Source organism: Cupressus sempervirens, chromosome 7, assembly GCF_028749045.1.
Source record: "Cupressus sempervirens isolate cs-2001-9-10 chromosome 7, ASM2874904v1, whole genome shotgun sequence".
NCBI classification, from domain to species: Eukaryota; Viridiplantae; Streptophyta; class Pinopsida; order Cupressales; family Cupressaceae; genus Cupressus; species Cupressus sempervirens.
In genome coordinates, this window is record NC_143124.1 from 646,031,137 (window position 1) to 646,056,745 (window position 25,609).

Below are 25,609 nucleotides of genomic sequence, written 5' to 3' on the forward strand. Positions count from 1 at the left end.
ACCCGTGAAGAAAACTCTCTGATATTTCACTACTTTTTATTTCATCCACCATGCTCAAAAGGAGTTCTTCAATATCTTTTATAATGTTCTCAAGAGAATCCATTCGTTCACCTTGCCAATGTAGGATAAATAAAATCATTTTTTGTCTTTTCCTATTTCTGTGGGGGTTTTTCTTTTTCCTTTTTTTTTTTGTGATTGTTTTCCCCCTATTTTATCACAATTCCTATTTTCCATGATGCTTTTTCCTTTAATTTCAAGTCCCCTAACATTTTATATCACCAATGAGTTATTAAATAAATGAACTTAAAATCCCAGGTGTCATAATCCCATTTGAGAAAACTTAAATTAGTGAAACGACATCATATTACTAGGTGTCATAATCCCACCTAAGAAGACCCCTCTCCCTTTATGATAAAAAGTCAATCCCAAACTGGGCTGCCAATATCACCATCTCACCAACTTGCGACTTCAAACTCCTCACCCTAACTAACTATTGCGATCATGCATCTAACTGCCAGGCCTTTTATGCATCCCCACAACTACTACCATCATCCTCTTCAAACCGCAGCGAGGTTGCAATCATTGTGTCCACAATCCCTTTACTTTTAGTCACGGCCTTGCAACACCTTTCACATTACATGCTTGACCGTGGCGACCATGTGACAGCATCCTTTACTAAAAGTTACTGCTCTGCTCGAAACCTCATAGCCAATAAGTGCTAAGACACATTACCCGCCACAATGTTGCAGCCATTGTTTCCTTTATCCATCACATGATTAAATACATCCTTTCAACCACAAGACAAAACTTTTATTAAGTACTATGACCCTGCGATTGTAATAAATTTTAACCACCATATCCCTATTGCGGCCTCGTGGAATCTAGTTGTTAATAGACTTAACCATGGCAAGGTTGCGATCAATGCTAACTTTATCCTTCATATATCTCTCCTTTTCCATGTGGTATCCTATCAAACACTCGCAACAATAGAAGCTTTTTGCCAAGGAAACCTTGCTAGGCAGCAAAAACATGAAACATTTACCATTACATTAGCCACGTGTCCTTCCCTTGTCCACTCGCAACATGAACATTCAACTTTCTGTTAGCTGTTGTGATGATACAACTAAAACCTTTGTTTAACCCTTTACAACTTGACTCATAGCCTTGCAACCACAAAAAGCTTGAACATAAAAAAGTTTGCGATAACATAAAATCTAGACCTCTCGCGAGCTCACAGTTGCTAAGAGCCAAAACACAAACCGAGCTCCGACTGTGCAACTAACATGAAGCTTAACCAGCATTTGACCCACTTGACCTGTTGACATGAACAAATAGAAGCAAGACGTGGGATTTAGTTCAAAACAGTCGACCTCCAAGGCAACCCTTAAAATAATGCAAGATCTTTACCACCAAGAGAAAGAACCCTAAATCAAAAACACAGGAAAACTTTGAAGCGATACCAGACCTTACATACAACATGCACGAAACAAGGAAACTGAGCCAATTTTTTGCAATACCACCAGGATCTAAGGTGCTTGATCTTCAACTCTTGTAAGATTTTTGTCCTTGTGGACCCACGGAAAATCAGTGTGAATAAGTTTCATAGGCTTTGATGTAGAACATTCCTTCAGTTTGAAACTTCTACTTGTTTGTTTCCCATGTTAACATTATTTGCAAATGATATTTGACAACTTTGTTATTTTCGGCATCTTTATTATGGCTTTCTTTTTGCTAGTCTTCTGATATTGTCAAAATTTAGTTATCCCAATCACTCAATGGAGATTGAAAACAGATTGAAACTGACCTTATCTAGAAATCTCCATAGGAATCCTAGAATTGCCACAACATTACTTAAGCATCAATTGTCTAATCATATATCAATAATGTATAATTGACATGAAAACTATGGTCTACATGTGTGGGTTCCTATCAGAGAAGACTTTAGACTTTTAACATAAAATTCAAATTTCATTGCACATTGAGAACACAAATACAACTTCCACTATCGATCTGAAATTGTTGAATTGGTACTGCAGTCCATTGTGGAATCTATTCCTTCATCACTGTTATGGCCTTAATCTGCCAACTCATCAGGCTGGAAGTCATATATCTGCTCTTACATTTGGAACTTGACTAATTAAAATTATTAAATGCACGTACAAGCATACCTATATATAAGAATGGTATTACTATTATAGATAATGATTTAATGAGATACTTATACAACTGAATAAACTCAACTTACCTTTAGAGGGTAACCCAAGCAAACTACAGCAGAGATATCAATATCTTCTTTTTCGGCTACCATGCAGCTTACCCTGACATTAGAAAAAACTATATTGATTAATATCACAAAAGTGTCTTATTGAGCATCCTAGATCTATTTTATCTGCCATTTTAAGCAGCAATAAATTCAAGATTAGAATTTCTTGACACACAAGTGATGACATTTCTTTAACTATCAGTGACATAAGACTTGTATGCCAAGATCATTGGTACCTCGAGCCCATTGATTTTCCCACTAAGATCAGTGGATGCCCTGGATGCTTGGCAACAGCGTTCTTCACTTCCTCTGCATGAGGATCAACCAATTTTTCTGCCTTGGGAGGTGCCCCGTGTTTTCCTCCTGAAAAATCTGCAAAAGTCTTTTACCTATTTTAGGCACAGCTATCTATTTATTGCAACCAATTAGCAATAAGGTTATAAAAAAAAACCATAGCAAAGTAATACTTTGTAGCTCTTTCTATAAAAAATTGTGTAGCATGTGAGGCCTACACTGGTAATGCTTATCACAAGTATATCAAGATTGTACAGAAAGTAAGAGAGGGTAATTGGCATTCGGTAATGAAAAATCTGTGAAATTATTTTGCCAATTTTAGACCAGCTGTCTATTTTTTGCTGCCACTTAACAATAATGTTATATAGAAGGAACCATGGTAAAGTAATACTTCCAACGGATAGTAGCCTTTTCTTTACAAAAAATGTGCAGATGGTGAGGCCTACATTGGGAATGTTTGCCACGTGTATATAAGAAATGTATGTATAAGTAAGAGATGCTAAATGGCATTCACTAATAGTAAGACCAGAATCCGGAGACATGTAAACCAGTATTTAAAAATTGAATATTTTAAAAAAGAGGTGCCACAACATCCACAAAAGGGTAAAAAACCAACATTTTACCGCATTCAAAACACCTATATGCTGGAATAAGCTAAATATATTTAATAACTAATATTAGCCACTCACATGGATAGTCAAACGTTACAACTTCCACAGCACCTGTAGCAGATGCCAACATCTTCTTCCATCTGTTAAACCACATTATTCCAAGTTATAACATGGCTCCTTAGAGAATCGTGTATAATAGGGTAAACTTGTAGACCTTATAATTGCCACAGGTCCAATTATTGCTAGGAAAAGACAACTTATTCTGTTAGTAGCTTGAATACAAAGGTGTCATGAATTACAGACCACAAAAGTGAAAACTATCATAAACCACTAAAGAACAATTGAATTGTTTTTGAAAATATGATGATTGTGTCCCAATGATACTGTTAATCATGAATTAGAATCTTATCTCTAAAACAATTAATTCTTTCATTAAAACAAAATTAATATTTTATCATTCCTAGGAGAATTGACAAGTATCCTAGTAGAAAACAAAATAAGAGAACAAAGTTATTCACCTTCTTCGCATAAATTTCAGACAAATTCCCTTGGGGTTAGATTACACTGTCTCTCTTCTCATTACTGCTGGAATAAGACAATAATTTACTTAATCAAATAAAAGAATTTATCCTAATTAATTTATCTCTTACTCCATACTAAGACATAAAGTATGAGCAATACTGCCACCAAGTGCATACAAAGCCATTTACATATTAACAATTGAATACACGTATTTGGAAAAACAACAATCTTATTCTTAGACCCATACCTTGAAAAAAACAACTCAGCAGCCCAAAATATTGACTTGGACTCTAGTCTAGGCATTCAAGATATCAAAAGGATGTGTAAATTCATAAATAAATCTAAATAACAAGCAGGAAGCTGTTGATAGTCAATCCATTGGATACTTTTTTTATATAAGTTTGGCTATTGACATACCCCATAGCTAACCCAGTCTAATCCTCTAGCAAACAGCTTTGAAGCTACAAACCCTAGCCTCCTGGACTCTTTTTCTCTTTTGAGCATGTGTCTTACAAGTATAGTGTGCTTTAAAGCTAAAAAGGTCAATGAACACTCAACAGAAGAATCAAAGATGCATGTGCATATTGCAGTTCGAGATGCTTCCACCAAACTTGAGCACAACAATCGTAAAACATCGGGCGTCTTGTAGCAGCATGAAGACCCAATAAAGCTTGATGTAATGGAATTTGTGTCTTATAAAGCACTTAGAATATTATTTGTAATTGACATATTACATGTGATGGAAAAATAGGATGTAATTGGATGTGATAGTATCACATGCAAAGTTGTAACATGTAATCAAGTTGCAATCGCATTGGGCATGCAAATTTGAATAAGTCAAATTAGTTAGTTAGAAGTTTCTTAGAGAATAAGTCAAGGTGTTTGAAGATTTCCTCTTTTTCCTCCACCTTTCTCTCTCCTATTTTCCTATATAAAGGAGAAAGCTCATTGTAAATAATCATCTTTGGCAAGGCAAGAAAATTGTACCAATTTGTATATGCACTCTAAGACTTTGTGCTCGGATGTAAATCTAAATTGCTTTCAATAAAAGAGACAACTTGTTTTCAAACTTTGGGTTGATTCAAAGTGTTATGTGACGACATTTTTTGGATATTGATTGTGAGTTTTGGAGCTTCGCTTAAAAGGGCTTTGCATTTAATTGTGCAGACTTTGAGCTGCCCTATTACATTCAGAGTCAATTTGAACTTTTGAAGACTTTGTCCTACAAGAGGACAAACTGTAATAGATAGTAGTGACTGTAATCACTTAGATTTGAAGACTTCAGGCATCAATTGTAAGTATTTTTATTGAATTTGAGAGGATCCAAAAAGAGACTTTGTGCCTTACTCGTTATTTTGCTTGAGTCTCATTCAAGAAAACTGCACGAGACTTTGGATTCCTGAGTTTGTTTCACAAAATATTAAAAGTAAACTGCTGCCCCTCGTGTTGTTCTTACGTCAATTTCAAGGTCACCAATATCATCGTAGCAATAAGGTACTTTTTGAAATCATTCCTGAAAAAAGAGGAATTGATTAAGAGAACCATCCTTTTTGTAATTTCAATTAAGTTCCTATTGAAGCCACCTACAGTAAGAAGGGAGTCTCCCCTATTGATGACAGGAGAGAGAAATCTCATGAAATATTGCCTAAAGTCACAATTTTGTAAGATCGTAATCAGTGATGTACAAAAATTTTAGTCAACAAGAAACAAAAGATAGATCTAACATACAATTGCAGAGCATTGCACAAGAAAGAGTTGATGAATTAGTTGTAATGGCCCTTCTCCTGGCTTGAGTATTTGATGCTTAAAACCTGTAACAATTGTTAGTGTATGGAAAAGATATCATAAACATACATGAGTATGAGACGATTATTAGCAACTAACAAGATAAATAATTATTAAATCATCTAAGTGCTAATTCCCATACTAAAACCCCCTAATCCTTAGGTGTATGGAAAAGATAACATAAACATACATGAGTATGAAACAATTATCAGCAATTAACAAGATAAATAATTATTAAATAATCTAAGTATTAACAAGATAAATAATTATTAAATCATCTAAGTGCTAATTCTCATACTAAACCCACCTAATCCTTAGGTGTATCGAAAAGATAACATAAACATACAAGAGTATGAAACGATTATCAGCAATTACCAAGATAAATAATTATTAAATAATCTAAGTGCTAATTCCCATACTAAACCCCCCTAATCCTTAGGAGACTCTACTCAAATCTACCTAACCCTCAGATGAGAATAACTTTCAATTAGGCAACCATCATGTTAAGAGAGCCTTTTAAGGCCTTTGGATCTCTATTAATAAGTAAACTCATTAACAAAATATACTTGGTAGAGATCCCACCTCTAACCAAGTCTCTTGTCTCTAACATATGCAAATGATTAACCACTACAGTATATATTGCCTCGAAAAAAATACTCTATGAATCTCTCTTTGGTTTCCAATTTGGAATCTCGACATTCACAAAGCATGGCCTCTAATCTCTGCAAGTTCTCTTAAGAAAACTTGACGTTCTAATAAATTCCCTCTACCAAGTTCTTAATTGGTCTCTATGAGAACATCTCAAGTATGATTATCAATTGTTGAAGGATAATTTATCTACCATATGATTCATATTTATTTCTGATATAAAAATATCAAATGAGACATATCTCTGGTTTCCTTTAATTATGCACTATATATTCCTTCTCAAAATGAGTATTATTTTAATTCTCTATATTCCTTCTCAAAATATATATTAATTTAGTTCCTTATTTCCCCTACTCTCATGGTTCTGCAATCCAACTTTCTTTGAATATAATTATTTTCTAGTCCTCCCATATTTTATTTGTCATCTATGTCCTTCTAAAAAGTCACAACCCTTCATAATCACAATCCTTTGAAAAGTCACAAGGTGTCAAAATTATAACCCTTTCAAAGAGTCACAACACTTCACAATTACAACCCTTTTGAAAAATCGCAACCATTCATAACTACAACCCTTTCAAAGAGTTACATCCTTCCATCATTTCAACTATTTCACAAATTCCCTTATTTTATTGGCATTCTGTTCCTCTTCCATAAATCCTTCTTTTACTCCTATGTTCTCCTCCTCCTTCCTCTTTCAAATCCCCCCTTTTATATCTTAATTTGAGAGAATCACATCTCTTTATTACATATCTCTTACCTTTTCACTAGATTGAGTTTATTTGTAGTAGATTATTTATTTTATGTCTATTATCATTTGTTATTAAATGATATTTAGAAAGGTAACATAGTTTCTAGAGTATTTTCTCTTATAGTTAGTTGTACTTACTTAGTCCTTCATTGTTACTCTTATTTAATTATTTTAAATAGATTATATATGTTATTATTTATAGTATAATAATAATATTTTATTGCCAAAAAATATTATTATTATTCTTATTTTTATATTGTAATATATAATTTTATTATCATCATTTATTTAATAATATTGTATTATCTAATTATTCGTAATTATATCTTAAAATGGGGACATGACATAGTTGTGTGGCAAGCTGGTAATTCCAGGACTAAGCAAATTGGTTGCTTGAGGCAAATTGTAGTTGGCAAATTGCTTGTTGGTGCAAGCCAATCAACACTTGTGATCATATCGTTGAACCTGAGGATATTGAAAACCTGAGGTTCCTTAAATTTGCAAGAATGTTGCCTAGAAGGATGAATCTTAGAAGGCTAGAACAAATGATGGAGGAATTCAAAAATGAGACAAGGACTAAGATCTAAAATGCATTACTTGGAGTTAGGAGAAATTCTAAGACTGAAGATAAATTTGAGGAAGTTGTTAAAGATCTTGAGACATTTGGAGCTCAGATTCAGAGTGACTTAAGCACCCCTTCAAATTTGAGACTGTTTTGTCAAATGTTACCAAATACTTGTGTTTCCCTTCATGCTTCAAGTACAACTAAAGGCTCAAATGGAACAAATTAAGGACTCGATCTTCCAAGTGACCTACTAGGATTCCAAGGACTTCAACTCACTTAAACTCATCAATGGAAACCATTCACAAAGTTTCAATTGGTAAACTCCACTTGCTGTCCTATTGGGCCTAGAGGGTAATTAGGCCTCCAGAGATAGAATTTAATCCTTTACTCAAAACTTTTCCAAATCACTTCAAAAGCAAATTGCATATTAAAATGCCCATTGGCTCCCATACAACATATATATTAGAAACTTTTTATGGTTTGTTTTGGACCAACACACCCCAACGGTTAACTGTGACAATTTTAAGGGCCTAAATACCCCACTTTTACAAAGCAACCCACACCAAAACTTGACCCCCAACCTTGTAAACTTGCACAGAATGTTTAATTTGTCATAAATTAGGGAAATATGCAATCAATTTTATCTTACAAGCTTCCTATACCCAATAGCCCCAAATCACTCCACAAAACCCTCAATGCCTTGGGGCTTTCTCAATGTCGCCCTTCCAAGCAATATTTCAACCAACCAATGATGGACTCACCTTCCCCTTGACATATAGAACCATATCCAATCATAAAACATAGCCCTCCTTTGGCTGGAACTCCTACTACAATATCCATGAACCAAACTTAGTGTTCCTTCAAACACCCATTCATGGTGATCACCCAACTTCTTCAGCTTTTCTTGAAAGAACTATGTTAGTTTCACATAATACATATTAAATCATGATCATTCCATGAGAAACAAGTTCATAAATTCATAAAATGATCATTTCCCTTAATAGAAATTCAAAACTAGCAAAGGAAAAGGCAATTTCCCACACTCCATTAGCAAACTTAATGAACAAATGCAACAGCAGTGGTCTTAGATCATGTACAAGGCTTTTTTGATGTTTAAGCTTTTTCCTCAATCCATCCCAAAGCCAACTTCAATCAAAGAATCTACTCTATCATGCAAAGAACACAAGAAATTGAAGAAACTACATGTTTATTCACTCACAGGTTGTATAATGCTATTCAATATGTACCTTCCTGTTTGACCCATGTCTTGATCAGGCTATATAGGGTGTATCTTAACTGTATCAACCAATCCAAGTCAGTTTCCATTCATTACAAACTCATTGAACCCCTTAAACATACCTTCCCTCCTAAATGAACTAGTCGTTACAATTCAAAATTTTAAATTTCTAACTCTTGTTTTTTTGCTTTATCAAGCCTTCAAATTCATCAAATTTGCATCTTATTTCTCCCAGGACCTTATTAACCTATCTAGGACCCTCCTAGTTCATTTAGATCTCTTGGGCACACGAGACTTAACATTCAAGATGAGTTAAGTCTTTTGAGAATTAATACAGTTGAGGATGCTTATCAATAATCACTAATGGCAAAAGATAAGTTGAATAGAAGATGGGTCACCCCTAGGGTTAGGGATAAATCAGTTGTTGATAAAGGAAAACATAAACTTGTGATTGAAGAGGAACCTATGGAAGGGGCAAAGGCAGTTGAGAGTTCAAAGGTACTTGTTTCAAATACAAAGCTTTCCAATGTTTGGTTAGTTCTAGCAAAGGAAAGCGAAACCTAGTGGCACATGAAATGTAGTGCCTCTCTCATTTCTTTTTGTATGCCATCCTAATGGATGTGACCCTAATGGTCATGCTTTCTAAGTGATCATGTTGGGATTGATGAGTAGCCTATACCCTCGGGGTGATTTGATTTATGTTGTTGTATCAATAGACAAAATATGCTTTGTGCCTGATTTATGAGGCTTATGATGTATTCGATGGTTTCACTGCAATGTGTGTTAGTGGTTATCCAAATTTGTATGGTATCACAATGTTGTTCCGTAAGTGTCCTTGAGATATAAACAGTGATTGCACTATGTGATGCATTGGACTATTGCACCTGATTCTAGTTCCTGCAATAGTGCTGACTCATATGTTTGATTATGTTGCTAGTAGTATTTTGACCATATTTGTATGGTGGTGCCTTATGATGTTATCTAGTGTATTTTACATTTGAGGTTATTGATGTTGCTTCACAATGACTATCTAGGATTTTACAAAGTATTGTACCTTATGTGTTGTTGAGTAATCTAGCTATAATGCTTAGAATGATGGGGAAATGATTTATCTATATTCAGGTTTGGGATAGATTATATTTGCACATGGAAGATGTTCACTTGGATTCATGATTATTGTGCCTCTATGCTATGGATATCTATCCTTTAATTTCAATTGAAATATATGCTTAAAGGACTAGAAATGGTTATTTAATTGATTTAATTTAAATGAAATATCATATAATTATATGTTGTTATATTGTACTACACTACTAGTATGCGTGGATTGCTCGTTGGTGCTAGATAGAAGTGGGAACAGAGTTGTAGTCACTTGCAAAATCTACACAGTGTCTCGTTCTCCTTCACATGATTGTGTCTTTATGTGCTTCGGCTATTTATATATTGAGCATCCGCACTTGATGTTTATTCTTTACTAAATAGGTACTAGGTACATTAACCCTGAGTTCAAGATCTGAGTGTGTGCCTATATCCCCGGTAGTGGGCACCAAGAGATAATGACTTTGACCTTTCATGTTGAGAAAATGTCGTCCTTGTATGGGTGACGTATCCGTATATTTGTTAGTATTAACCCTCTAATTATTGGTAAATTCAAATTCGTAATATAATATGTGATTATTCCTGTGAGTGTGTTTGTGCATTTAAGGTTCGGCAGTTGTCGCGGAGAATGTTAAATAAAATGCTGATTTAATTTAATTTGGGGGAAATTTTCTATTTTATTTTAAATTATTTGAATTACCGACTAATTTGCCATAGTTGAATTCCAAATATCTCAAACCGATTTATTTAATTGGGGAAAGGGGTAAATAGATTATTCAGTGGTTTAATAATCTATTTTATAAGTCACTTTGTAAAAGTGCTTATATTATGCCAAAAAGTGAGTTTTATCATCACTTCTTATTTTCGTGTTTTGAGAATTGGAGGAATTTTCCTCCAAACTCTCTTGGAGGAAATCTTTAGTTACTCGTTGTGTTTGATCCTGTTATCGGATTTATGCGTGGAGCGGCTCACTGGATTCCTATCGGAATTGCTCAACTTCACCAAATGTTTCACCCAATTCAATGAAGTTTATTTATTTCTTCCCATTCTTGGTTTTTACCATTCATGTAAGGTAGGGCTTTCTCATTTAATTGGCTTTGCTTCATTTTAATTAGATCTTTTAATTGCTAAATGTTAGGGGGTTGAGCACTAGTTTTCCCCTCCATTTTCATGCAATTCTATCACCTTGTTGGACGACAATGAGTAATTGTTTATTTCATGTTTTTGAAAATGAAAGCTTTGCTAATGTAATGCTATCGGATTTCGCGTGTATGCCCAAAATGGGAATCTAATTAAATTTTTGGGAATTTGAATATAATTTAGAAGTTGATTTTTGATTTCATCGAGTTTTGGGATGTTTGGTTTTTGGGTTTTTTTGGCATTGCCTCATTTTGTTTATCGCCTTGTTTGGCTCGACTTGGATTTTGTATTAGTAGCCTTTGCTACAAAGAGTAGGATTGTGGAGTTGGAATGATTAGAGGATATTCCAAGATATTTTATATCCCCATTAGAAAGTGTGGTTTTAGTTCTAAATGTGGACTTGTGGATTCTTATCAGATTTTGTTGAATTTTGGAGTTTTGGTGTATTTTGGGCATTGTATGTCGTCCTCATATTCTAACGAAATAATTGGAGAATTCCACAAGAATCCATGCTCTTGACAAAGTGGTTGATTCAGATATGAGCATTTAAACTTTGTTATGGTTTCCATTTGAATGCTTTCCCCGAATGTGTTTATGCTTGTATCATTTGTTGCATTTCCTGAATCCAACCCTTGTATTGGCCTTATCATGATTATTTCATATAGTTGGTTGTGCCCACCCACAAGCAAATGTGTGTACCTATGACAGGATCTTGCGAGACCCAAACTCCCAGATTTAGGCTGGTTGAGTGATTGTTCATTTGGGGGTTGGGTTGGGAATTTGCATTGCCTACGGGCCTAGTTATCAGATTCATGCATCCAGGTGTTGAACCGGATCCGAGTCCGTACCGGGTCCAAATTCACTACCCGATTTGTACCAAACTTGTGCAGGGTCCGAAATCCGAACGTCGTACAAATCTAGCACAAATCCGTTACAAATCCACATAGACCCAAGAGAATCTGGTACAAATTCGTTGCGAATCCAGGTAGGCTCAGGAGAATCTGGTGCGAATTCGCACAAATCCCCAAGAATCGCAAGCCAAACTTGGAATCCAGACCCTATACGAATCCGACGCAAATTTGTCATGAATCCACGTGGACCCAGGACAATTCGGCAAAAATTCTTCACGAATCCACGCGGACCTAAGAATCTAAAGCAAATCCCCACGAACCCACAGGCCAAATTTGGAATAAGTACTCACGAATCCATGTATAATGCATTTATATATATATATATATATATATATATACATATTTATACATATATATATATATATATATATATATATATATATATATATATATATATATATATATATATATATATATATATATATATATATATATATATATACTTACAAATCCTTATGAATCATAATGGGGAAAAAAATTCACGAACCACGAATCAAATTCTTGAACCTGAATTTGCAACTAAGCCTACGGGCACTCTTCATATGACAAGCATGGGTATGTAGGGTAGATTTGTGGAGTGGTTTCTCATGGGTACCCCGGCTTGGAAGTGGCCAACAAGGTAACATGGAAAGGTTCTAAAGATATGATAACCAATTGATAAACATGGGATAATAAAACCTAATATAAGATATGAGATCTTCCCATCCAAACGATAGCCGAGCATCTCAAGGGAGCCAGTGCGGAGGATGGTGTGTCCAAGTGATAGCCATTCTTCTATGGAAGTTGGTGCGAGGGCACAATATGCAGCCTCCTAAGGGAGTAGATTTACCATACCATAGTATGCGGCCTCCTAAGGGAATTGATTTACCATATCATTTTATATGACTTGGGCTAGTACAAGTCAAGCATTTACACTCCACTAGAGTCCCTACATATTTATCCTATAGTGTGTCTAGCTAGTGACCTAATGTATTGCATTGCATTCATGATCATTGAGTCTTTGTGTCATCCATTGATTGGTTTGAGCGTTAGTGTTAGATGTTTTTTCTTTTGTGATTGTGGTTGGGTCATTATCTCCACGAGCATAGTGAGGTGGGCCTATGGGTTCTACAAGGTTAGGAGGCGTTGCTACCTATACCACTGCTAGGGATCGGAGAACAGGGATGGCTATCTTCCAGTTGCAAGACATTGTCAACTTACCTCTTCTTCCCTTGCCCTCTTGATCTCAGTTTGAACTTCCATTTTTGGTGCAAATTTCTCTTATTGTACTTGATATCATTGTATCTGATAGTTAGAAGCATCAAGTAGTTTAGTTTGATGTATTGATCATTTTGGTACGATCAAATGCTTATCTCTTTGGTTAGTGTACATCAAGTACTCCCCAGTGTAGAGGTTTCCTATGTTTTTAGCTTCCTTTATTGTTTTCACGTGGATTTGGGTGTTTTATTGCACCCCTTCGCATCTTATCCCACGATGAAATGTTGGTCTGCATTTCATTGCATGCAATAGGGAGATCTCATCACATGTAGTTGAAGCATTGTATCGCACGATGAGATATAAAATGCATTTTATCCCACCATTAACTGGTGAAGTATCTTGCCAATTTCTTGCACAATAAGATCTTGTATCATGCCCCTTTAGTTGTTTCATCACACAATACTGTGGAAGATCATCATACCTTATACAATGAGCACTTCTAGATCTTTTTGGAATTTGCACATTGGATTTTTAGGTACCCTTTTGGATGTTTTATCCTCCCAATTCAAAATAGTTTGATTATCGGACACTTCGGATGGGTTAACAAGGTTGTTCTTATCACATAATCATTCTCACATTGTTGCACATACTTTATTACACAATGGAAGATGATCCACCTTTAGTGGACATGTGATTACACCTTGTCTAGTTGATAGGTCATCTCTATTACATCCCAATTTTTGACCTAATTTGAAATATAGCCGTTGAGGTTCACATGAAGTCAATTGACAGTTAAATTGGTTATAATCCTGAGAAATGATAAGATGGTTAGTCGTTATAATTTCATGTAAAGATAACATGCTAGTGGGTTATTTATCACGAATTCATGAAATTGAAAAGGCAGCTAGCTGTTATGATTATTTATAACTTGTTATGATAATATAATTTAATTGCAGAGAATTTCCTTGCAGGAAACACGTTGAAGGGGTGGAAGCATTGTCAGAAAAGAAGTAGACACATGAGCATCACTATCATTGGGCAAATGAGTTGAGGACCTAGCAACTTGAAAACAGGATGCATCTGTGGGACCCGCATGAGCTATTTAAATAAATAATTTGAAAAATATAAAATAATTGAGTTAAAATATAAATCGTACCTCAAAGGATTTTAATTGATCTTTCACTTTATTATTATAATAAATATATCTATATGCGTACATATCAAAGTAACAAGAATCGGAATCGGATCGGAATCGGCAAGGCCGAATCGAATCGTGAATCGGCAATGAATCGGCAATGAATTGGCAATGAATCGGCAATGAATTGGCGATGAATCGGAAAATTTGAAAAAACCCTTTAAATTTAAAGATTTTAACAATTTAAAACTTATTTCATGCACCCTTTATTGAATATAACTTAAACACACTATAACATCATCAAATAGAAGTTAAAACTTAACATACATAAACATGGAACATAAAATCCATCACATATGTAACTATGTTATCTAAAATGTAAATTGTAGGCTAGCTGAAGTAAATAGAAATCAAATGATCACAATGATTTAAATCATAGAATGTATGTAAGATGATCCATAAGACATCAAATCATAAATGTATGTAAGAATCTAAGATGAAGATCCATGAAAGTTTGAAACATATGTCTATCAATGATTCAGTATCAATATCTATAAACAAAATATAAAAACAAGGCTCCAGCTCAAGCCTCAGACTCATAGTCATCATCATCATCCTCAACATCATCCTGAAGCTCGGCTGCAGCCTCAGCCTCAGCCTCTGAGTATCCAGTCTGCCTAGTAGCAAGGCGTCTAATGTAGGTCCTAGAGGACTGCCGAGCCATATCTCCCGCATGTAAGATGGGCTCATGAACGTCGCTAGGGCCTGTGCCTGTGCGTGCACGTGTGCGTCTACCAATGCCTGAAGAACATGCTCTAGCTGCCTCAGCGTCTATATCCACCTGGTCAACCTACACACGGTCTTCCTCAGTGAAGACTGGATCCACAACCTCTGTGAGCCACTCTGATTCTGGATCAATCTCCTCTAGAATGATCGGAGAGGAGTCAGTGCCCAAAATCTGTCAGATCCTAAGACGAAGGTTGTAATGAACAAAGACAATATCATTCAACTTCTGCACTGTCAACCTGTTTCTCCTCTTCGAATGGATGTGCTCGAACATGGACCAACTGCGCTCACATCCAGAAGCGCTGCTTGGCTGACTCAGAATACGAATGGCAATTTTTTGAAGTTTTGGGGTTGCGGCCCCAAACATTTGCCACCATCTATCTGCAATAAGGGAAAAATTGAAAATAGAAACAATTAGTCTCATTTACAAATTACAAGTTAACTCTAAAATTACATAATCAACTTTAAGATAGAATCTAGATTCATGAACATTGAATATATTATTTAATTTTTACCTGGCTGTAGTGTTGTCTGAGCATTTATGGCCATCCTGCTAGAGAAAAGTGGCCCCTCTTTATTGTTGAACTGGTCTAGCTCAACAATCGCAGCAGCGCTATCTTCATCGCTACTCAACCTCTGAATCACTGTGTATAAGCCAGTGAGAACCTCCGCATCCGCCTTGAACTCAGGACAGAAACGATATGCCGGATTCAGAAAGTAAGCTGCTGCATGGATGGGTCGATGGAGCTGATTCTGCCATCTCCTATCGATGATGTCCCAAATAGGGTCATACCTCTCCTGCACTCCTGCATATTGGGCTCTGATGGCCTCCTTGGCCCTATCCATGCCCTCATAAATGTAGCCCATAGAGGGCTTCTCCCCATCAGCAATTCGTAGCAAAGCTACAAGGGGCTCAGTGACCTACATATAAAGTAAAACAAAAAACTTGAGTCAAAACTTAAATATAAAATAATATAACTTAAAGTAAAAGTAAAATACTAAATGTTAAATTGCAATAAATTTACCTGCAGGATTTCTCTAGCGGGTTTCCAAAAACCATCCTCATCAAATATGCAATCCGCCACATCTATCCCTACAGTGGTCGTAGCATAGGAAGAGGAAATCCACTCCCGCCCAACAAACATGCTCCTCAATTCATCCCTTGATGTCAACAAGGACTGCAAGGTGATGAAATTCGAGGCAAACCTCGTGATACCTGGGCGAGCTAACTCTTTGCCTTCTGTGTACTTCCTCATTGTGCTAAGGACAAATGAATGATTATAAATGAATTTGCATATGTTTTTTGCCCTTTCCACACATGAATTGACAAACTCAAGTTTGCCAATTTCCTCCAACATGAGGTCAATGCAATGTGCCGCACAAGGGGACCAAAATATGGTGGGGTGCCTCTCCATCAAAAGTTTATCTACAACAATTTTAAGTCAATTAGAAATTCAAATTTCAAAATTCAAATAAATTTATTTTCAAAACTTGAAAAGTTAAAAGTTTACCTGCAGCAACATAACTTGCTGCATTATCCGTCACCACCTGGATCACATTTTGTTCTCCCACCTCTGCTATAACTTCCTCAATAGCCTCACATAAGTATGTGGCATTTTTTACATGTGCGGAAGCATCAATGGATTTGATGAACATGGTATATCCTACAAGTAACAAAACAACGAATTAGAATATTAAAATTAAATGGATCATCAACAAATTAGCATTCAACAAATCAAAATTTACAATTATGTATGTAGGAAAGTAGAATGATCAATTACCTCCACAGGATACAAGAAAATTGAGGAGTGTTCTATTCCTCCTATCTGTCCAACCATCAGTCATGATAGTGCAACCCTTTGCAATCCACTCCTTTCGGTTCTCCTCGAGCTCAGCCCTCATGTCCTCTACCATCTCATCCAAGAGGTATCCGCTCAACTCAGCCTCAGTTGGGGCTTTAAACCCCGGACCACAAATAGCAACCGCGTCTATCATGTTCTTCGCGTCTATCATGTTCTTCCAATAAGGAGCCCTGTCACAAATAAAAATTTAGATGTCAAAGACTCAAATTATAAAACAAGTAAATATAATTAAAGTTTTACTTTTACTTTTAATTTTAACTTTAAAGAAAACAACGAAAAAAGAATCAATTACCTGGCTGCAATAAATGGAATGTTGCAAAAGTACCAAAATTTACATATCTCCTTTCTGGCAGCATCATGAATTTCCTTGTTCAAACCCATGCCCTAAAGCGTGGGTTGGGAACCAGGAGTAGTGCGGGGCACAAAGTAACTATCCATTCTGTTTTTCCGCACTCTAGGCTGCAACAGGTTGGTGTGGGACTCTGTCTCAGTATGTGACCGACTAGCACTAGCACGAGCAGAAGAACTAGGATAAAAAGGAGGCCTAGAAGAACCCTCTCCAACACAACCTACAGATGCAGAAGCTGATGCAGATGCAGATGTGGATGCGGCTGCAGATGCGGATGCGGGAACATGGGAGCCAATACCCCTTAACCCTTCAAGTTGCATTTTCCTATTGGCTTTGTCTTTTTCAATTTTTTCTAATGCCATTAAGCAAGTGCGTTTTGCCTCAGGAGTTTGGTGAGTGCAAATTGTAACATCGTGTCCAGGTATAGCAGCAATGTGGTATTTCAATCTATAAATACCCCCAGAAGTTATTTTTTCTTTACAAAAAATACATTTTGTTTGATATTTGGTTCTTCCAGGAAACTCTTCGTTATATTTCCAACATTCATCTTTTCTACCCATTGCGAATTTGCAAAAAATGAAAGCAAAGGCTGCTGCAATAAAAATTTATATGTAAAATATCAAAGTTTGAAGCTAATAAAAGCTACAAAACAACAAACCCTAGTTTGCAACTTAGTAAAAATAAAGAACATTCAAGATTTAAACTAAAAATCTTGAAAACTATAAAAATTTAACAAAAAATGCATAATACACTAACATGCAAAAAAAAAAAGAGCACTTACCTCTTGCAAATGAGTTGAGGAGTGTTGAGATTGGCTCCCTAATGCTCCCAATGCAATTAATGGCCTCCCCAAATGGATTGCTGATCTCTTTTGTGCTCTTTCTTCTTGCCGGTTAGAAACCTATGGCTTTTCTTTTCTCTTCTTCTCTCTCACTTTTCCTCTCTTCTACTCACGTTAAATAAATAGAAGGCCCTTTAGGGTTATAACAAAGAGAAATGGTCAAAAACAAAGTTAAAAAACCAAGCAATTTTTTAAAATTTTACAACTCTATACTTTATTGGCCGCGGGCGATTCCTGCCGATTTTTCCAGGCGATTCATGCGATTTTTTGCCTGAATCGCCTGAATTGGCGATTCAGGCGATTCACTTGAAGAAATCGGCAATGGCGATTTCCGACTCCAAAAAAATTGCCATTGCTGAATCTAATCGCCGAATCGCCGATTCAGGCGATTTTATGGCGATTCTCGTTACTCTGGTACATATAGATATAAAAATGAAATGGCACCATTATATTATAATAATTTATAATAAAGTGATGTCACCCCATTGATATATTTACATGGACATATATAAATATAAGATTATAATAATATTCGAATTATAATAATATTTGAATTATTATAATATTCGAATTATAATCCTTCCAATTTTATCTTCCAACTTTTTAATCTTTTCTCTCCTCTTCTTTGTTTTTAATCGATTTATTACTTGGGTTTTTTAATCGGCTATAATTCTTTTGTAACCGGCGGAAGCCAAGAAGTCACAACTAGTTCTTTATAAAGGAAGTTGTGAGGAAGAGACGGGATCACCTTTTTCCTTGGTGCCCAAACTTCTTCCTACTTGCTACATACCAGATTTCTCTTGTTTCATTAATCAACTTGACCTTGCATTAAAAACGTCTTGCAATCTGCCATTAAAAACATCTTGCAATCTGCCTTGAAACGTCTGCAATCCGCCATTGAGTCATCTACAATTTACCATTGTTATAAACCTTGTTCTGATTGTGCGAATCCAACATAGCCAAGCAAGTAATTCCGGCTAAAATACTAAGGATAAGCGTTGAAGAAAGTTGAGAGGGAGCCAATCAAATTCAAGTTTTCCAAAGAATACATTTCAGGTCATGATTTATCCTTCCAAAGTTCTTAAATGCAATTCTATAGCAACCGGCTAGGAATAGTAACTACCTTCTTATGCCTATATTCATGTCATTTAACTTGTTGAATAAACCCTGAGATTTAGAAAGAACTTTCTTCTACTTTTCAATATCATTTTAATGATTTCCATAACAGCTAGTTAGGCTCACAAGACTCTTTTCTTTCCAGATTTATTTCAAAGTTAAAATATGAGTTTTGTTGCATACTTCATGTCCTTTGTTATCAGTCCTCTTCTTTAGACTTTCATAATAAATTAGATACAATCCTTATGGAAGCGTTTTTCCAAATGCAATAAAATCTGGAACAAAATATACTATCCAATAATATTTTTCAAGTAGTATCAAGAACATAATCTTTCTGGTTACAGTTGTGATAAGAATACTAAGCAGCGAATCTATGCAGCAAGTTTCAATATTTATCATGATGATATCTTGTTTGAATTTACAGATTGAACTTTTTTAAATTTAACCTTGTTCATGGCAAGTGATAGCCAAGTAACCATAGTATGAATCTATAAATCATTATGCCAATGGATATGAGAATTAAACAATCAATTCTGCGATCTTTAAAGAATATAATCTCTCAAATCACAGATTGTGATACGCTGGAATATATGTTAATTATGAAACAATTGAGAATCAATAGAAAGAACCGGTTGTTCTGAGAATTCCGAACACCTGGGACTCACCTGGCTATGTAGCCAAGGAAAAAGGTGAAGAGGTGAGAGAAAGGAATCTGCAGTAACATGAAACAAAATCAAATATGACATAGCAATGTTTATCATTTTTAATATGAATTATTTAATAGCTCATGCATGATCCTGTTATTGTAATCTCCTATTGTCAAGTCGAGTGGTGTGGTTAGATACCAAAATGCTCAGTGGATGACAAGATGATCCTTGTCTATTCTGAGTAGGGAGGACCTTTCTCGTTAGAGATTGTGTGGGGATAAGTTAAGGTTCGAGGTTGGGTGGTTAAGCCCCTGACAATGTTTCCCCTCTCCACAAGATGTCGGATGTGCGTCAGACAAAGATAAGCTATGCATTCAATTGTTTGTCGGAAACAGGTATTTTTACGAAATATATGCAAGAAGAAGGTCAGATTAATTCAGTTATATTATCATTGCAGTTATTTTACACTTAGTTGCGAGAGATAGATTTATCTGATGGATCGTTATTTCAATCTTTCATTTATATGAATATTGAATATGAGCATATCTTCTAATCTTAAATTATTGCCACAGTTAAAAAATCGGAAGAAAAGGAATGATACAGTGATATCTAAAGCCCTAATCATTTCAGTGGTATCTGGAGCCCTAAATGATACAGTGGTATCTAAAGCCCTAATTGATTCAGTGGTATCTGGAGCCCTAAATGATACAGTGGTATCTGAAACCCTAGTTGATTCAGTGGTATCTAAAGCCCTAATTGATATAGTGGTATCTGATGTCTTAAATGATCCAATGGTAATGGATGCCCTAATTAATACCATGGTATGTGATGCCCTAACTAAAATAGTGGTGTTTAATGGTAATCATCATTTGATTCTGATATAGTGGTATTGGATGGTAGTTGTTATTTGATATTGTTACAGTGGTATTTGTGGACTAACCTAGGTGGTTGCAAAAGCATCCCTACAATGATTTCTTGGATTAAATTCCATGGTATGTAAATTTTAATTTCTATAGTAAATTCATTGATGGTGTTTTAAGTTCTTAGTTAAGAAATTTTGTTTAACATATTTTAACCGTCAATCTCTTTCATATGAATGAAATTGATTTAACTGTCTTCCTATGAAAGAGAAGTAATAACTGTATTTCTTTGAGTATGTTAGTTGTTAAATTAAGACCCCAGAAATCTAGATGTTACAATCTCTACCATCACTTGGTTAAGTATTCTACTTGCGATCATTGTGATCAATGTATGCATGTTTGTATGCTTTATATATGTGTGTGTGTTAGTGTATGTTATATCCTTGTTTCCAAGGAGTCTCGAGTGGAGCATTACATGAGGAACAAGTTGATGAAGATAATCTTGTTGAAAGGGAGGTTGCACCTCAGATGGGAGAATCTATTATGTTCAAGACAGTTATGTTGAGCAAGAAGGAACAAGAGCCTATGCAAAGAAGGCAATTGTTCTGAACTCTTTGTAAATCAAGAGACAAATGTTGCAAGATGATAATGGATAGTGGAAGTATCAACAACCTTGTATCAGAGGAAATGGTACACAAAATAGGGTCGAGAAGACTCAAACACCCTTGTCCTTATGGGATAAGTTGGTTTCAAGATGATCATATGGTGGAAGTGAACGAGCAGCATTGGATCAATTTGAACATTGGACCGTAGCAAGATGAGATATTGTGTGATGTGGTTAACATGAGTGTTTGTCATGTTCTATTGGGTAGAACTTGGCAATATGATGTTGGTGCTATTCATGATTGTCATAGGAATGTTGTGTCTATCATGAAAGATGGCAGACGATTTACTCTAATTCCTTTGAAGGAGGAAGGAAAGCTAAGAACCTGAGTGTGATGAGGACTTACACCTTAGGAGATCAAACTACTTGGGATCCGAAGGTGAAGGATTTGCGGTAGGTGACTGGAAAGGTTAGTTAAGCTGTACAATTATTGAGGAATCTGATGAATGGATTTGACCCGATGAAATTGAAGACTGGCAACAACCAAATGATGTTACAATAGGTTACAAAAGCAGTGGTATTAGGTGAGCTGCAAAATCTTGTGAGTGGATTAGAGGCTGAAAAGTTGTTAAACGATGTAAGAGGTGGAGTCAAATGACAAATAATAAAGCACGCACTAGTTTGGTTGTGGAAGTAACAAATGCAAAAGCAATTGGTGTAGACTGAAGGATCAAAACAAAGGTTGTGGAAACAGTAGTAGAGGAGTACCAGAGGGTGGTAGATATTCTGTTGGACTTGTTGATTCATAAAGTCAACGCAACTATTTTCCTTCAGATGAGGAGAATATGTTGATTAAATATGAACATGGAGTTTATGTTCCAAATCCTATCATATGTTCATAAGTTCCTCTTATAGAACATCTTCTTATTTACTTGGGGTGTCTGATGCAAGAGCGCCCTTGGGCCATTGGCAATCTTCCATCACCCAAAAAGATTTCCTTTTAGTTTGTATGTATATTGTTCCAGTTGGACAGTTTCCTATTGTTTTAGGTAGCGATTGTCTCAATTGCCTCGTTATTTTATGCAATCCTTACGGTGATGTCCAAGCATTGTATAGATCCTATTTTTAGCTTTATAGCTCGTCCTGATGTTTCTAGATGAAGTTATCTTATGATCAATTTGGTCCTATATTTGGTTTCTCGTTCTAACAACTAGGGTGGCAAGATTTGGCTTGTGATGGAGTTTCACGACATGTGATGCTAATTGGTGCATTGTTCTATGCTATATTACATGTGGTTGCCCTCTTGTGTGTTTGCATGGCATGATGTATCTATTTGAGGTGTTCTCATGGATTTAGATCCCAGCCTATTTGTTTATAATACATTTCCTTCATCTTGGAGATTGTTGATTGGATAAGTCGACTTGTGGCTGGCAGTCTCGTATATAAGTAGGGTAGTAGTCCTAGTTTTAAGAGGAGACTAGGAAGCGCAAGGAGACACTGGTAGATGGATGAAAGTTGTTAGTCTAGCATCTAATCTAGTAAATAATCAGGCCTAAATGCCAGGAATGTAAGAAGGCTTATGTCCTAAATCTATATTTTGCACTTGTAGGCCAACTTGATGATAATTGAAGATCCTTTTTCCTTATTGGTTGGTGTTGTTATGACTTGATGTTCCTAATTCTGCTGTATTGTTTCTAGCTGCAAGAGTGGACATCTCCCTTGGAAACTAGTCTGATCATAACTGCATCAAAACACACAAAGTGTTGATTGCTTCCATCCCCCAAAGGTGTTGAAAATTATTTCCTCTTCTAGTGTCTTTAACTCCACCAGTCACTTAATTATCATGTCCTAAATTTCTGCTTCTTACTTGATGAATTGGATTAACCTTTTCTACAACTTTATGGTTCGCAAATGTGAAACACTTTAGACCTCCTTCCTTCGATGTAACACCTTTAAAGCTTCTAATGACATTTGTTGTGAAACTTTTGATGCAATTTTGCAATCAGGCTTCTAATTGTCTCAATAGGTCAAGGTGATGGCCTCTACATTCTTTAGGTGAGTACTTTGCCCTTAGCTATATGTAGTCTTTTAGAGGCATACAATGATACAATCCTCCCCTAATCCAATCTTGATGAACTTGATCTCGTAGATTAATCATGGGTTCATTGCCTTCTTGTTCTTCTTTAGGTGGAAATGTTGGTTTTATTAACCTTGAACTTGTTGTAGGCACGCCTTTACTTGGAATGTCATTATTGATGGATTGAGTTTTATTTCCTCCTTTGTTGCCATTGTCCATTACTTGTTTTAGCATGTCCAGCAATTGAGTTAATTTTTCTCGGGTGTTACTATTTCATGTCATGGATGGAATCATTTTAGTATTGAATTTGTACAAATCCTTGAGTGATCTTCATTGTTTGCTGAGCTGAATAGTTTTTCCCATACTCTAGCAGACTCATTGGCTATGATACCATTAGAATGTCCTCTTTTATAAAATCTTATGAAATTGGAACAATTATTACTATGAACTATGATCTATGATACCACTTATGAATGTTTAAATTATGCAATAGATAAGAACAATATATAGATTGGATAATAGGTCATTTGTATCTGATAGGACTTTAGGAATTATACAAAGATTAGCTATTCAATTCGTCAATATTTAGAGATCTCTGCTCTTCATGATATGTCAACATAAACTATGCAATGTGTTGAATATTTGCCCAAAAACAGCATTAAGGAATAACCAAAATAAATACAAGACACACAAAATTACCTTGGGAAAACCCTTCCAAAAATAAAGGGGAAAACCCAGCCACACAACAAAATATCACTTTATTGATCATAAAATATAGAAGTGTACAATGTCTTTTGCTTGATGCAATATATATAACAAATAGAGAGACTCTTCACATTACAACTTAAAGTCTCTTGAATTTCCGAAACATGAGTCTTCATTTTGAAATACACAACTCTTTGTATTTCCATGCCTCAATGCATGTCTTATGACACGTCTTTATATTTAATATACAATTATCATCACAAATGTCCTCTTCAGCTGAAGGTGACCATAACGATTATAATGTTCTCTAGAGAAAAAGATTTCTATCGCAGCTATAATCTTCAACACTCCCTCTTAGCGAGAGAGATCTTTTAGCTAAATAGTCACACAATGCTGCAACCAAAAATGTCAATGATAAATTCTAATCACATGGATTCTCATAAAAAACATAATTCATGGAATCACTCAACATGAAAAGAAATGCAAGAATCACAACCAGCTCTCAGCGAGATGTTGTCATGGAATCTCTCAACGTGACACTTCTGCAAGGCCCTTACATCACCGACTCTCTCTACGTGATGTTCTCATGGAATCTCTCAACATGACAAGCTGGTAGAGGTTTACAACCAGCAATTTATCACGGATTCTCTCAATCTGATATAGTCATGGACTCTCTCAACATGACTTCCAACTACTATCACAAAATCTCTCAACATAATGACCTCATGGACTCTCTCTACATTATGCTCACTATGAATCTCTCATTATTGAAAGAATTATCAAGTTGTCCTTACAATTCTTTTAATTTCACATAAATAAGAACTCATATTCAGAAAGAAATATCACAGCTGAGACTTGTATCCTAAAAGGGTCTCAAATTCTACAATATCAAAAAACATTCACAGCATATATAAGCATGATGAGTATTCTGTAATGACTCCCACTCAATCAGGAACTACTTTGATCACCGCAATAAGAGCGTAGAAGTATTCTCCCTCTAAACCTGAACATCTCCCTCTGAATATGTAACGTCTCCCTCTGAATATGTAACATCAAGGCAACATCTTAATCTCATTGCTTCCTATAATCAAGAGAGACAATAAAAATCAACCTGTCATACAAATATATATATATATATATATCAATGCTAAAAAGTCTACAATATTTTCAATGATATAACCACCAGTATTCAAGTAAACTTAACTCATGATTTTTCATATTTTGATCTTCATACAAACGGCAGGATACTATGCCTCTGCCCAATATTTCAACTTTGCATGTTATAATCACCTTACACTTGATATCAAACACGTTATGTGCATCTTCTATATGCCTACACTTGGCATTGAGATTAACAAGAGCATTAATCTACAAATGAGTTAAGAGTTTAATCTAGCCTTTCGTGCTTGGGCATGAACCTTCTTCCCAAATATCAATATGCTCTAGGAATATACTGCAAGAAAAATAAGATATGTGTAATTCTTGTACAGACACAATAATATGTGAAAGTATAGAAAAAAATTCAGATAACAGTTGTTGTCCTGAAGATATTCCTCACAAACACATACCCTAGAAAAATTCTTAGATAATAGTTGGTGTCCTAAAGAC

General features: G+C 35.5%; 3 protein-coding genes across 4 annotated transcripts in view; all 3 read right to left on the reverse strand.

Annotated features, from left to right (window-relative positions):
* Positions 1 to 25,609, reverse strand: part of LOC149548332 (alpha/beta-Hydrolases superfamily protein) — a 180,618-nt gene that overhangs the window by 125,238 nt on the left and 29,771 nt on the right. For both annotated transcript variants that reach the window (XM_089794847.1, XM_089794848.1), the window contains exons 3-5: positions 3,247 to 3,308; positions 2,500 to 2,635; positions 2,246 to 2,318 (exon numbers count right to left, since the gene is read on the reverse strand). In XM_089794847.1, coding sequence (XP_089650973.1) covers positions 2,246 to 2,318; positions 2,500 to 2,635; positions 3,247 to 3,308 — 271 coding nt within the window. The remainder of the gene's footprint in view (positions 1 to 2,245; positions 2,319 to 2,499; positions 2,636 to 3,246; positions 3,309 to 25,609) is intronic.
* LOC149548333 (uncharacterized) lies at positions 14,561 to 16,351 on the reverse strand. The gene is made up of 3 exons (XM_089794845.1): positions 15,966 to 16,351; positions 15,456 to 15,861; positions 14,561 to 15,321 (listed from the first exon to the last, which is right to left on the reverse strand). Exons 1-3 carry the CDS (start codon positions 16,296 to 16,298, stop codon positions 15,116 to 15,118), a joined length of 945 nt encoding a protein of 314 aa, XP_089650971.1. The 5' UTR covers positions 16,299 to 16,351; the 3' UTR covers positions 14,561 to 15,115.
* On the reverse strand, positions 17,136 to 17,984 carry LOC149548334 (uncharacterized). Its single transcript, XM_089794846.1, has 2 exons — positions 17,933 to 17,984; positions 17,136 to 17,743 (listed from the first exon to the last, which is right to left on the reverse strand). The coding sequence occupies exon 2, from the start codon at positions 17,709 to 17,711 to the stop codon at positions 17,187 to 17,189; it is 525 nt and encodes a 174-aa protein (XP_089650972.1). The 5' UTR covers positions 17,712 to 17,743; positions 17,933 to 17,984; the 3' UTR covers positions 17,136 to 17,186.